The sequence below is a fragment of the Schistocerca cancellata genome, chromosome 3, assembly GCF_023864275.1.
Source record: "Schistocerca cancellata isolate TAMUIC-IGC-003103 chromosome 3, iqSchCanc2.1, whole genome shotgun sequence".
NCBI classification, from domain to species: domain Eukaryota; kingdom Metazoa; phylum Arthropoda; class Insecta; order Orthoptera; family Acrididae; genus Schistocerca; species Schistocerca cancellata.
In genome coordinates, this window is record NC_064628.1 from 949,213,549 (window position 1) to 949,228,788 (window position 15,240).

Here is a 15,240-nt window from a genome sequence, read left to right on the forward strand (position 1 = left end):
AGTTTGCTAAACATCTCCGTAACGCTATCACGCTTACCAAATAACCCTGTGACGAAATGCGCCGCTCTTCTTTGATCTTCTCTATCTTCTTTATCTCCTCTGTCATCCTGGCCTGGTACGGATCCCACACTGATGAGCAATACTCAAGTATAGGTCCAACGAGCGTTTTCTAAGCCACCTCCTTTGTTGATGGACTACATTTTCTTAGGACTCTCCCAATGAATCTCAACCTGGCACCCGCCTTACCAACAATTAATTTTATATGATCATTCCACTTCAAATAATTCCGCACGCATGCTGCCAGATATTTTACAGAAGTAACTGCTACCAGTATTTCTTCCGCTATCATATAATCATACAATAAAGGATCCTTCTTTCTGTGTACTCGCAATACATTACATTTGTCTATGTTAAGCGTCAGTTGCCACTCCATGCACCAAGTGCCTATCCGCTGCAGATCTTCCTGCATTTCGGTGCAATTTTCTAATCCTCCAATTTTCTGTATACTACAGCATCATCCCCGAAAAGCCGCATGGAACTTCCGACACTATCTACTAGGTCATTTCTATATATTGTGAAAAGCAATGGTCCCATAACACTCCCCTGTGGCACGCCAGAGGTTACTTTAACGTCTGTAGACGTCTCTCCATTGAGAACAATATGCTGTGCTCTGTTTGCTAAAAACTCTTCAATCCAGCCACACAGCTGGTCTGATATTCCGTAGGCTCTTACTTTGTTTATCAGGCGACAGTGCGGAACTATATCGAACGCCTTCCGGAAGTCAAGGAAAATGGCATCTACCTGGGAGCCTGTATTTAATATTTTCTGGGTCTCATGAACAAATAAAGCGAGTTGGGTTTCACACGATCGCTGTTTCCGGAATCCATGTTAATTTGTACAGATTAGATTCTGGATTTCCAGAAATGACATGATACGTGAGCAAAAAACATGTTCTAAAATTCTACGAACCTTCTTGAAGACTGGGACTACCTGTGCTCTTTTCCAATCATTTGGAACCTTCCGTTCCTCTAGAGACTTGCGGTACACGGCCGTTAGAAGGGGGCAAGTTCTTTCGCGTACTCTGTGTAGAATCGAATTGGTATCCCGTCGGGTCCAGTGGACTTTCCTCTGTTGAGTGATTTCAGTTGCTTTTCTATTCCTTGGACACTTATTTCGATGTCAGCCATTTTTTCGTTTGTGCGAGGATTTAGCCTATCTTGCTGATGGCAGAGGTATGGCTCTCACGTTTAGTGGCGTCAGAGTCTTTAATGTCTATGCACCACCTGGTTCACATCGCTGCCACGTTCCACTTTCTTCTCCGAGGCAGTCACGCCTCTGTTCCTGGGTCGGCAGGACGCATTTGATCACGGGAAGCGATTCCAACTGCACCCAGGTACCCAGAGACCACGTCTGTCTCCGTGCGCGGCGCTGGTAACAGTTTCTCAGCACCTCCGCCTTGTGGATTCTTCGGAACTCGTTCATGACGATCGTTCAGCATTTCACTATCCATTCTTCCAGCCGCCTCGATCGTGTTTACGTCTCCCGCGATATTTTCAGTGGGGTGCAGGCTGCTGAAGTCTGTCCCATTGCGCACTCTGACCGTGACGCTATGTCTGTGCCATCAGTCTCTGCAGCCTGAGGGTGTGGCGCGGCCGTGGACCGTGCAAACTGAACACGGCCCTCCTTCCTTCACCCGACTGCCGGCAGCTCAGCGAGACCGTGTGGACAGCCTGTCATCGACACCGCGATGCATATCACTCTGCCCTCTCATGGTGGGTGCTCTGCGCAAAACCTGTAAGGTTTTGATTGGCTACAGAAGGGAGGTCGTGGCCTCATGACGCCGAACCCAGGACTTCTGTTCCACCATTCTCCGGGAATGTAGTCCACTGCCGGAGTCCCAGGCGTCTTCCCTTGTCACCTTGAAGCAGCAACGGTCAGAGCGCGCATACACAACAGGTTAGTGCAGGGGTACCCAGTGATAACGGAACGCTGCCACCACCGGAGGACTTTGGTTAATATTCTTACGACTGAAACTTCCTGGCAGATTAAAACTGTGTGCCCGACCGAGACTCGAACTCGGGACCTTTGCCTTTCGCGGGGAAGTGCTCTACCAACTGAGCTACCGAAGCACGACTCACGCCCGGTACTCACAGCTTTACCTCTGCCAGTACCTCGTCTCCTACCTTCCAAACTGTACAGAAGCTCTCCTGCGAACCTTGCAGAACTAGCACTCCTGAAAGAAAGGATATTGCGGAGACATGGCTTAGCCACAGCCTGGGGGATGTTTCCAGAATGAGATTTTCACTCTGCAGCTGAGTGTGCGCCGATATGGTAGGTAGGAGACGAGGTACTGGCAGAGGTAAAGCTGTAAGTGCCGGGCGTGAGTCGTGCTTCGGTAGCTCGGTACAGCACTTGCCCGCGAAAGGCAAAGGTCCCGAGTTCGAGTCTCGGTCGGGCACACAGTTTTAATCTGCTAGGAAGTTTCATATCAGCGCACACTCCGCTGCAGAGTGAAAATCTCATTCTGGATTCTTACGACTGATGATGGGCGGCGCTTAGATACACAGCGCCATGCAGAGTCTTCCCTCCACGCGCATTATGTCACGCTGTACTTTATTCATTTGCACGTCAAGCTCCACAGCACCAAATTGAGGAACAAATCTCCAAGGTCATGGAACGTGTCAGCACATGAAATTACAACATAAAAGTAATAGCAGATAAAATTAAATGCTTATGAACCCGAGAAAAGTCAGTAAACGCAATCAGCAATACAACAAGAATCAGCTTAATTTTTCAAGGAACTCCTCGACAGAATAGAAGGAGTGACCCACGAGGAAAATCTTCAGTGTCTTGAAAGCGCGCGGATCACTGCTAAGATTACTGAATTCGAATGGTAGCTTACTAAAAATGGATGCATCAGTATACTGCACACCTTTCTGCACAAGACTTACGGAAGTCCGATTCAAATGCAGGTGTGATTTCTGCTGAGTATTGACTGAGTGAAAGCTGCTTATTCTTGGGAATAAGCTAATATTGTTAACAAGAAATGACAGTAAGGAATATATGTATTGAGGAGCCAATGCCAAAATACCCAGACTTATGAACAGGGGCGACAAGAGGTACGTGAACTTACACCGTTTATTGCCCGAACCGCCCCTTTCTGAGCCAAAAATATCCTTTCGGAATGCCGGCCGGTTTGGCCGAGCGGTTCTAGGCGCTTCAGTCTGGAACCGTGCGACCGCTACAGTCGCAGGTTCGAATCCTGCCTCGGGCATGGATGTGTGTGATGTCCTTAGGTTAGTTACGTTTAAGTAGTTCTAAGTTCTAGGGGACTGATGAACTTAGATGTTAACTATATATGACGGTAGTATCTGTTCCCGAAAGAACAGTTACCGTGGATGACCATGCAGCTTTGCTAGAAATGAAATGATCATTAAATGGACACCCTAGCTGAAAACAGGCGTTGATGTACATAATTGGGGACATGTTAAGTCCCATAGAGCTCAGAGCCACTTTTTATACTTTCAGAGCGGGAAGAGTTACCCCAAAATACACTCATGCTCATAATTGCAGAATGTGGTGCCACACAAAACTGGCGCTAATAGCATAGACACATAGGGAACACACACGACACAGATCTGTAAGTCCACAGTATTGGTGATAAGTTGCGAAAAATATCCCGAAACGTATGTGCTACAAAACGCCACTGTTTCCTGCGTATGTACCCCGACATCAATATGGGATATGATCTCCATGCACATGTACACAGGCCGCCCCACGGGTTGGCATACTGTGGATCAGGTGGTCGAGCAGCTGCTGGGGTACGGCCTCCCATTCTTGCACCAGTGCCTGTCGGAGCTCCTGAGGTGTCCCAAGGGATTGAAGACGTGCAGCAATACGTCGACCGAGAGCATCCCAGACGTGTTCGATGGGGTTTAAGTCTGGAGAACAGGCAGGCCACTCCATTCGCCTAATATCTTCTGTTTCAAGGTACTCCTCCACGATGGCAGCTCGGTGGAGCCGTGAGTTATCATCCATCACGAGGAAGGTGGGACCCACTGCACCCCTGAAACGGCGGACATACTGGTGCAAAATGACGTCCCGATAAACATGACCTGCTACAGTTCCTATGTCAAAGACGTGCAGGGGTGTACGTGCACCAATCATGATCCCACCCACACCATCAAACCACGACCTCCATACAAGTCCCTTTCAAGGACATTATGGGGTTGGTATCTGGTTCCTGGTTCACGCCAGATGAAAACCCGGCGAGAATCACTGTTCAGACTGTATCTGGACTCGTCCGTGAACATAACCTGGGACTTTACAGGCTCTCCTGTGACCAGGGGTCAATGGAATGCACCTTGTAAGTCTCCAGGCGAATAAACTATGTCTGTTAAGTCGTCTGTATACTGTGTGTCTGGAGACAACTGTTCCAGTGGCTGCGGTAAGGTCCCGAGCAAGGCTACCTGCAGTACTCCATGGCCGTCTGCGGGCACCGATGGTGAGATATCGGTCTTTCTGTGCTGTTGTACACTGTGGACGTCCCGTACTGTAGCGCCTGGACCCGTTTCCTGTCTGCTGGAATGGTTGCCATAATCTTGAGGTCACAATTGTGGCACACGGAGGGCCCGTGCTACGACCTGCTGTGTTTGACCAGCCTCCAGTCGCCCTAGTATTCTACTCCTCATAACGTCATCAATGCGTGTTCTTTGAGCCATTTTCAACACACAGTCACCATTAGCACGTCTGAAAATGTCTGCACACTTGACTCGCTGCACCATACTCTGACATGCATATGTGGACTGATGCCAGCGCCACCGTGCGACGACCGCAGGTAAAATACACCACATGGTCATACACCGAGGTGATTTAAACCCGCAAACCGCCCACCAGAGCGTTGTTTCACCATGTATCAGCATTATCCTTAATTTATGAGTGTATAACACCATACGACATAAGCGAGTGAAAATAAGCAAAGTAGACCAATTTTCGTGTCTAACGATCACTCACTTCAGACAGCGTTCGTATAGTAAAAATGGCAGCATTAAGTCTTTGAACAAGATCCTGTACGTGGCCTGAACTCCTAGAAATTTGAACTGTTCAGTTTCACCAATCATATGCCCATTCTCTGAAATTAAAACGTCGGGATTTGTTGAATAGTGTGTTAGAAACTGTAAAAACTGAGTCTTACTGGAATATAGCGTAAGTTTATTTTCTACAAGCCATGAACGTAGGTCATGAGCTGCAGTATTTGAAACCGAGCCATTGTTGCACACAACATCCTTTACTACCAAGGTAGTGTCATCAGAAACAGAAATAGTTTAGAGTTACCCGTAATACTAGAGGGCATATCATTTATATAAATAAGGAACGGGAGTGGCCCAAACACTGATCCCTGGGGCACCGCCCATTTGACCGTACCCCACTCAGACGCCACATGACAGCCAATATCAACATTGTGAATAATGACCTTTTGTTGTCTGTTGCTAAAGTAAGATACTCACCGTATTCTTTAATGGTCCAACTGCAAATGTAAGCGCATGTGAACAGCAAGGAAAACACGATAATATTGCGTTTCTGATCGGCGTGGTGAAGTTTCCTAACTGTGATTTAGTTTTCGTATGAGAGGACTATTGAGGAGTTACAGAAATAAGTTGAAATGATCTTTCGGCTTACATTCGACCCAGCGATCTAAGGACATCATCTTACGAAATTCGACGGTCTACCACTCTAACAACTGCGTTACCAAATAATTGAGGTTTATACGGGTAAAACTACAATTTTCGCTACGATTTTAATTTCGTCGAATGGCGCTATCCTACGTTGTAACAGCAGGAGACCATACCTCGGAAGTTAGTTAATGTTAACTTCACAGTGCAACACATTTTTAATGGAACTAGTGAACCTGGATTTCGACGTGGTGGCGATTTTCTGGTACAGCGCAAGCACATTTGACGCATCTTCTCATTCTCTGGAACACTCAAAAACACCTATTAAAGAGTTTTCATAGTTGTATTTGTGCAGTGTGGTACTATACACCATTTGTAACCCCTTTTCCGAAACGTAAATTTCAGAACAAGACATGACTGTGGATCAGTATTACGACGGTAGGAGCAGCGATCTAGGCATCACGTGACTGGAACTCAGCGTTTTAGCGGGTTTGCAAATTATTTGAATTTCATTTCCGTTTTTATAGGAGAGTATTGAAATTCAAGAGGTAAAAAAGCATGTTAGGAGCGTAAAATGACATTAATCATTTAAGACAATTTTCATAAAACAAATACACTATTGGCAAGTGGTAAGAATGGATAACTACTGCAATCAAATCAATCTTGGGTCTATTGATGAAACGAAGAATGATGGTAGGCTGATACTTTTGTTAACTGGCCGTAGTGTTAGATGGGGTGATGGTGTAACGGTTCTTTTCAAACTTTCGAACAGATACAACACACCGTAGTACTTAGAGTACTGTGCAGTCATAAAGCTGCAGCCATATACAAACCGATTTGAGTGGGCTCGGTGGAAACTTTGCAGCGCCATTTAAGACCATGAGTTACGACACAGGCCTAAAAAACACAGCTTACTGCGAATGCCCGACATGCGGCTTCGTTCTATCGTGACGGAAGACATTTTCATTAAGACCCGTGAGATTTCTGAGGCGACTCTTGTCTCCTGTAAAGGGCTATTTCAAACATATTTCTGAATGCATCAGGCAACGCATAGAAATAACAGGTGTTATACCACACAGAATTATGAATGATCAGGCGGAATGTGTAAACAGCAGTAACTGACGATGACTGGCTCCCTCTGTATCCCCCGAGACTAGTACTTTACATGTACGGGGACAGGCAACGTGCAACAAAGAATGAAAATGAATAAAGCCCCAAAGTTCCACTGCCTAACCCAACAGAATCCCCCCATTCCACGTCATTAGCCATTGTTCTGAAACACTTATTTTTTCCGCAAAAAGTTTCCTTTGTCTGAAATAATGTATTACCGAGTAACCGCAGCCATGTTACTCCCTCACTGCTGAATAATGCGACTTGTACCTTACACCCTGCCATGTGCCTCCTGCCTCTTTTGTTTTCGTGTGACGTATACTCACCTCCTATTACTGGAACGCTTCTGTCTTTTCTTTGGGAACAAAACAAAAATATTGCATTGGTTCTTCAACGATTTTTCCATTAAACGTCAATTCGTCTTTGCCAGAAGTCAGATCTAGTACTATTCCTTAACTGCGAACTGTACCTTCGAGACCCATCAGAATCTAACTCAAGGGGATGCTCACCAGATGTGGTGGGTACCGGAGAAATAAAATACTCGGGGTGGGCCAAAACCAGTACAAAGAGCACGACGGTTCCATATGTCAGTGGCGGCTCCCCAACAGCGTCCGTTCCACATTTCCACTTTCTAGTGGCCGCTGATTTATATCCTCTGTGGCTAACGACCGTAGTTGTAACACGGAGCTTGCTCCACTCTAAGTTGATAGCCTCAAAAAATGGTTCAAATGGCTCTGAGCACTATGGGACTTAACATCTATGGTCATCAGTCCCCTAGAACTTAGAACTACTTAAACCTAACTAACCTAAGGACAGCACACAACACCCAGTCATCCCGAGGCAGAGAAAATCCCCGACCACGCCGGGAATTGAACCCGGGAACCCGGGCGTGGGAAGCGAGAACGCTACCGCACGATGACGAGCTGCGGACTGATAGCCTCTGACAGTCGAACATTGAAAGGTCTTTTAGACAAAGATTTTCGTCGTCCAACTCAGTAGGGAAGAAGAAGGCTACATCGGTTTCGGTGGGTAGCCAACTAGAAGACTCAAATGAATCGGACCATTTGAAATCACCCAAATCTCATCAAGCACGTAATACCAAAATAAAAGATAAACACGTTAACTACATTGCAAGACATAACATAAACTCTTTACTGGAAACTGGAGAGCTCAAAAACTTCACAATTGAATTGGACACACAAAATATCATAATAGCAGGACTCCAAGAAATCAGAAATATAACAGAAGATCCATTTGAATCTCAATAGAAAACCAGTACAAAGAGTCATGAAACAGTGGACACAATTTGGAACAGGATTTATAGTCCCCCAGAACTTGGAACTATTTAAACCTAACTAACCTAAGGACATCACACACATCCATGCTCGAGGCAGGATTCGAACCTGCGACCGTAGTGGTTGCGCGGTTCAAGACTGAAGCGCCTAGAACCACTCGGCCACACTGGCCGGCCGTCTCGAAGTGAACCAAAGCGATGTTGTTCGGACATGGAGGAGATACAGAGAGACAGGAACTGTCGATGATATGCCTCGCTCAGGCCGCCGAAGGGCTATCACTGCAGTGGATGACCGCTACCTACGGATTATGGCTCGGATGAACACTGACAGCAACGCCACTATGTTGAGTAATGCTTTTCGTGCAGCCACAGGACGCCGTGTTACGACTCCAACTGTGTGCAATAGGCTGCATGATGCGGTACTCCACTCCCGACGTCCAAGGCGAGGTCCATCGTTGCAACCACGACACCGTGCAGCGCGGTACAGTTGGGTCCAACAACATGCCGAATGGACCGCTCAGGATTGGCATCACGTTCTCTTCACCGATGAGTTTCGCAGTGCCTTCAACCAGACGATCGTCGGAGGCAGCCCGGTCAGGATGAACGCCTTAGACACATTGTCCAGCGAGTGCAGCAAGGTGGAGGTTCCCTGCTGTTTTGTGGTCGACGTACGCCGCTGGTGGCCATGGAAGGAGCCGTAACGGCTGTACGATACATGAATGCCATTCTCCGACCGTTAGTGCAACCATATCGGCAGCATATAGGCGACAATTCGAAAAAATGGTTCAAATGGCTCTGAGCACTATGGGACTTAACATCTATGGTCATCAGTCCCCTAGAACGTAGAACTAGTTAAACCTAACTAACCTAAGTACAACACACAGCACCCAGTCATCACGAGGCAGAGAAAATCCCTGACCCCGCCGGGAATCGAACCCGGGAACCCGGGCGTGGGAAGCGAGAACGCTACCGCACGACCACGAGCTGCAGACGCGACAATTCGCTCCACCATTGTGCACATCTTGTGAATAAATTCGTTCAGGATAAAGACATCACTCGAATAGAGAGGCCAGCATGTTGTCCAGATATGAGCCCTATCGAACATGCCTGGGATAAATTGAAAAGGGATGTTTACGGACGACCCACCAACGACTCTGAGGGATCTACGCCGAATTGCCGTTGAGGGGTGGGACAATCTGGACCAACAGTGCCTTGCTGAACTTGCCGATAGTATGCCACGACGAATACAGTCATGCATCAACGCAACAAGACGTGCTACTGGGTTTTAGAGGTACCGGTGTGTGCAGCAATCTGGACCACCACCTCAGGTCGTCTCGCTGTATTGTGGTACAACCTGCAATTTGTGGTTTTCATGAACAATAAAAAGGGCGGAAATGATGTTTACGTTGATCTCTATTCCCGTTTCCTGTACAGGCACCGGAACTCTCGGAACCGAGGTGATGCAAAACTTCTGTTGATGTGTATGTGTAATTTAGTGCCGCCTTTTTAAGTTTTCACTATCAAATTAAAGAAGTACATTTTATGGTACCAAATCATTTTGTTGCTTCTGAACGTGTACACCTTTACACGTGTGGTTCTGGAAGGATTCGACAGCTTGTTGAAGTGACGAAAATCCCGGTCCACACAGTTTTTTGTTCGACCAAGAGAACAAAATAAATCGCAAGGCGATAAATCAAGAAAATAAAGAATATTAATTTAATCTCTTTCTCTGTCAAATAATCAATTGTAAGACTTCCTGTGTGGCCTATGTCATTATCACGATGAAGGAAAAAGCGAGGTTTTCGGTTGTTTTTCCTGATTATGTTAATGAATTGCGGCAAACAAATCGTTCTCGGCGTAGCATTAATTGTACTTCGATTCTCTAAAACAATGGCTGCGACAAGTCTGGTGCTTGTGGATGCTTCGTGAACGAACAACTTGTGTTGCTTTCAGTTCATCCTGGAAGTCACAAACAATTGACTGACTCCTAGTTTCCATCTTGTACGCCTGTCTACAAAGTTTCGTCTCCTGCTGCGAAGTTGTACGCGGATTTTGCATTCCCCAAATTGAATTTTTTGCTTTTTCTTCACGCCATCTGTCAATAGAATGCTTTTGTTAGATCAGATTCTGCGGAATCCATCGGGAACAGATCTTTTTGAAAGCCAAATGTTTATTCATAATGGAACGCATTCCAGTCATCGATATGGCTAAGTGTGCTTCTACCTCACTGTGTGTCACATTTCGCAGTAAGCAGTCTGAGGTTGATGCACTACAAAAACTTGAACGAAGAGATTCGATAAACTGTTGTCGAATAAGCCCTCTGCGAAAATCGTAAACAATTATCCACCGGAAACCTTCACGTGAAACTTCCATTCTTTTCACAATACTGTTTGGTTAAACGCTCGCTGTAAATACACTGCATAGCAAGGTTCTGAAATGTCATAATTTTAACAACGACAAGCGACAGGTTTCATAACACCGGGATAGCACCATCTGGTGGTTGTTTGTAAAAACTTAAGACCTAAACCTCTTACGAAACATCATAAAGAAATGTCAGTCGATTTGTTCGTTTTATCGCGTAAATAATCTGCTGTAAATTTCTGTAAGCATTTAGAATACCAGCATACAACCATTTATCAAAACATTTACTGTATTTGTTATCTTCAGTGCTCTAATTAAGGTCTAAGAACAGTGTATCAGAAGGGTTAAGAAGCTGTTTCCCTCTGTCATTTCTCAGTGATCATTGTCTCTCAGTAGATGCGTATAAAGTTTTAAAAAATATACTATTTCCTTTGCTTTCAAAATACACTCCTGGAAATTGAAATAAGAACACCGTGAATTCATTGTCCCAGGAAGGGGAAACTTTATTGACACATTCCTGGGGTCAGATACCTCACATGATCACACTGACAGAACCACAGGCACATAGACACAGGCAACAGAGCATGCACAATGTCGGCACTAGTACAGTGTATATCCACCTTTCGCAGCAATGCAGGCTGCTATTCTCCCATGGAGACGATCGTAGAGATGCTGGATGTAGTCCTGTGGAACGGCTTGCCATGCCATTTCCACCTGGCGCCTCAGTTGGACCAGCGTTCGTGCTGGACGTGCAGACCGCGTGAGACGACGCTTCATCCAGTCCCAAACATGCTCAATGGGGGACAGATCCGGAGATCTTGCTGGCCAGGGTAGTTGACTTACACCTTCTAGAGCACGTTGGGTGGCACGGGATACATGCGGACGTGCATTGTCCTGTTGGAACAGCAAGTTCCCTTGCCGGTCTAGGAATGGTAGAACGATGGGTTCGATGACGGTTTGGATGTACCGTGCACTATTCAGTATCCCCTCGACGATTACCAGTGGTGTACGGCCAGTGTAGGAGATCGCTCCCCACACCATGATGCTGGGTGTTGGCTCTATGTGCCTCGGTCGTATGCAGTCCTGATTGTGGCGCTCACCTGCACGGCGCCAAACACGCATACGACCATCATTGGCACCAAGGCAGAAGCGACTCTCATCGCTGAAGACGACACGTCTCCATTCGTCCCTCCATTCACGCCTGTCGCGACACCACTGGAGGCAGGCTGCACGATGTTGGGGCGTGAGCGAAAGACGGCCTAACGGTGTGCGGGACCGTAGCCCAGCTTCATGGAGACGGTTGCGAATGGTCCTCGCCGATACTCCAGGAGCAACAGTGTCCCTAATTTGCTGGGAAGTGGCGGTGCGGTCCCCTACGGCACTGCGTAGGATCTTGGCGTGCATCCGTGCGTCGCTGCGGTCCGGTCCCAGGTCGACGGGCACGTGCACCTTCCGCCGACCACTGGCGACAACATCGATGTACTGTGGAGACCTCACGCCCCACGTGTTGAGCAATTCGGCGGTACGTCCACCCGGCCTCCCGCATGCCCACTATACGCCCTCGCTCAAAGTCCGTCAACTGCACATACGGTTCACGTCCACGCTGTCGCGGCATGCTACCAGTGTTAAAGACTGCGATGGAGCTCCGTATGCCACGGCAAACTGGCTGACACTGACGGCGGCGGTGCACAAATGCTGCGCAGCTAGCGCCATTCGACGGCCAACACCGCGGTTCCTGGTGTGTCCGCTGTGCCGTGCGTGTGATCATTGCTTGTACAGCTCTCTCGCAGTGTCCGGAGCAAGTATGGTGGGTCTGACACACCGGTGTCAATGTGTTCTTTTTTCCATTTCCAGGAGTGTATAACGTTCTACAGAGGTTTCAATCGTTAGTGATTACGTTCTTCCATATTCAAACTAATGATGGCGGAGTAAGAGGGTAAGAATGGCGATTTGTGCATTCTAGATCGACCAAGAAGACGGCGGCGACGAGTCCCCGTTGTCTGCGTCCGAGGGCAGCGGCCGGGGAGAGTACGGCGGCATCATACCTCCGCTGCCACCGCCGCCTCCGCGTCCCGAAGGTAGGAAAGCAACGCGCTGCGTTTGCAGCTTTGCAGATTTGCTCACGTCTAACACCTGTCACTCACACGCCGTAACACATCTTCGACTAACTATCGCCATCTGTGGAAACACTAGATTGTGTAAGATTTGATCTACTTTCACATTGTTTTTTCGAACCTTTTTCGCAACCATAGTCGTTTCTATCATTTTAATAAGTCACGGCTGCAAAATACTAACGTGAATTCTTTACAGACGAATGGAAAAACTGGTAGAAGCCGACCTCGTGGAAGATCAGTTTGGATTCCGTAGAAATATTGGAACACGTGAGGCAAAACTGACCCTAAGACTTATCTTAGAAGATAGATTAAGGAAAGGCAAACCTACGTTTCTAGTATTTGTAGACTTAGAGAAAACTTTTGACAATGTTGACTGCAATACTCACTTTCAAATTCTGTAGGTGGCAGGGGTAAAATACAGTGAGCGAAAGGCTATTTACAATTTGTACAGAAACCAGATGGCAGTTATAAGAGTCGAGGGGCATGAAAGGGAAGCAGTGGTTGGGAAGGGAGTGGGACAGGGTTGTTGCCTCTCCCCGATGTTATTCAATCTGTATATTGAGCAAGCAGTAAAGAAAACAAAAGAAAAATTCGGAGTAGGTATTAAAATCCATGGAGAAAAAATAAAAACTTTAAGGTTCGCCGATGACATTGTAATTCTGTCAGAGACAGCAAAGGACTTGGATGAGCAGTTGAACGGAATGGACAGTGTCTTCAAAGGTGGATATAAGATGAACATCAACAAAAGCAAAACGAGGATAATGGAATGTAGTCGAATTAAGTCAGGTGATGCTGAGGGAATTAGATTAGGAAATGAGACACTTAAAGTAGTAAAGGAGTTTTGCTATTTGGGGGGCAAAATAACTGATGATGGTCGAAGTAGAGAGGATATAAAATGTAGACTGGCAATGGCAAGGAAAGCGTTCCTGAAGAAGAGAAATTTGTTAACATCGAGCGTACATTTAAGTGTCAGGAAGTCGTTTCTGAAAGTATTTGTATGGAGTGTAGTCATGTATGGAAGTGAAACATGGACAATAACTAGTTTGGACAAGAAGAGAATAGAAGCTTTCGAAATGTGGTGGTACAGAAGAATGCTCAAGATTAGATGGGCAGATCACATAACTAATGAGAAGGTATTGAATAGAATTGGGGAGAAGAGGAGTTTGTGGCACAACTTGACAAGAAGAAGGGATCGGTTGGTAGGACATGTTCTGGGGCATCAAGGGATCACCAATTGGGTATTGGAGGGCAGCGTGGAGGGTAAATATCGTAGAGGGAGACCAAGAGATGAATACACTAAGCAGATTCAGAAAGATGTAGGCTGCAGTACGTACTGGGTGATGAAGCAGCTTGCACAGGATAGAGTAGCGTGGAGAGCTGCATCAAAGCAGTCTCAGAACTGAAGACCACAACACAGTCGTTTCTGGAAAAAAATGTTAACACTTCTTGGAGACATATATGTATACATATCTCTTATCATTTTTCAATGTAAAATAGTTTTTGTACACGTAATGTATGATACGTCTGTACCATTTCACTAAGAAGGGGGGTTACACATTACGATAGGTTACTGTTACTGCTTCATTTTCAGTTTTTGAGAAGTTGAAGCTGTGTGGCAGCCCGGGATTCTGACCCGGATGTCTGGCTTTGGCGGGCAGTGCTGTGCCGTTTGTGTTACCGACCACGACTTGCGGAATTGGCATGCCGATAGCAATGCAGATGCTCTCCCTTGACGCTATGGGGCTAGAATACAGAAGAATGTCAGCGCAAATACTTTTCGTGGTGCAATTAGTTTTCGTGACGTCTGAGAACGGTATGTGAATCGTTTCACTATTCTCGCAGTGTCATTTCAGTATTAGACCGTGCGCGTTGTCAATTCGTGGCAAGAAAGGGTAGTTAGCGTGGCGCGTTCCCAGACAATTTGGGTCACCGCACACTGCCACTATTCCAACATTCAGCCGCTGTTGTGAAACACGAACCATTGAGGATGTGCCAGTCAGCGGTTGCTTGCGGTTAACGACACCAGCTGGTGGCTGGTACCAACAGATTATGGCTCGTAGTTACACCGAAGAAAACACAAGTTAGCCGTGCCTTTTTAGAGGCTACCAGGAGGGCAGCACGCGGCCCCAAGGTACGCGAACAGCGCGCGCAAGGGAACACCTTGGTCAGTGATGCCGGATTCTCTTCGCGCGCAAGGGAACACCTTGGTCAGTGATGCCGGATTCTCTTCACCTCCGTGAGCGAGGTTTCTTTGACGCCTGATGATCGTCATAGAAGCATGCCGAGGCAGCCCCACGCATTGACAAAGATGGATTGGTCATTTTTTAGGCATGTATCACGCGCGGATGCCGGACGCCTCCCTTCATTGTCGTTCTGTGCAATATAGGGACAGGATACTGGACTACAACGTCCAGCCTACAGTCAACATTTCGGCAATAGGTTCGTCTTCGCAGGCGGTAATAAACGAACACACCTCTTGAACCCCTTTTTTGCAGAAGACAAGAATCAAGCGGGTGGAAGGGCCTACAGTTTCCACTGACGAGAACAAAGGAAGGGGAACTACTGTGAAGTCCGGAAAGTAGGAGACGATGTACTAGCGCGGAAGTATAGGCGTGAGAACGGGTCGCGATTCGTGGTTAGGGAGCACTTGCCAGGGAAAAACAAAGATAACATCTTCGTGTCCCGGTCA

General features: G+C 46.9%; 1 protein-coding gene across 1 annotated transcript in view; it reads left to right on the forward strand.

The window, feature by feature from the left end:
• LOC126176012 (collagen alpha-1(I) chain-like) overlaps positions 1-15,240 on the forward strand; it is a 1,061,651-nt gene that overhangs the window by 741,428 nt on the left and 304,983 nt on the right. Inside the window, exon 5 of the mRNA XM_049923130.1 lies at positions 12,401-12,515. Within this exon, the coding sequence (XP_049779087.1) occupies positions 12,401-12,515 (115 nt within the window). The remainder of the gene's footprint in view (positions 1-12,400; positions 12,516-15,240) is intronic.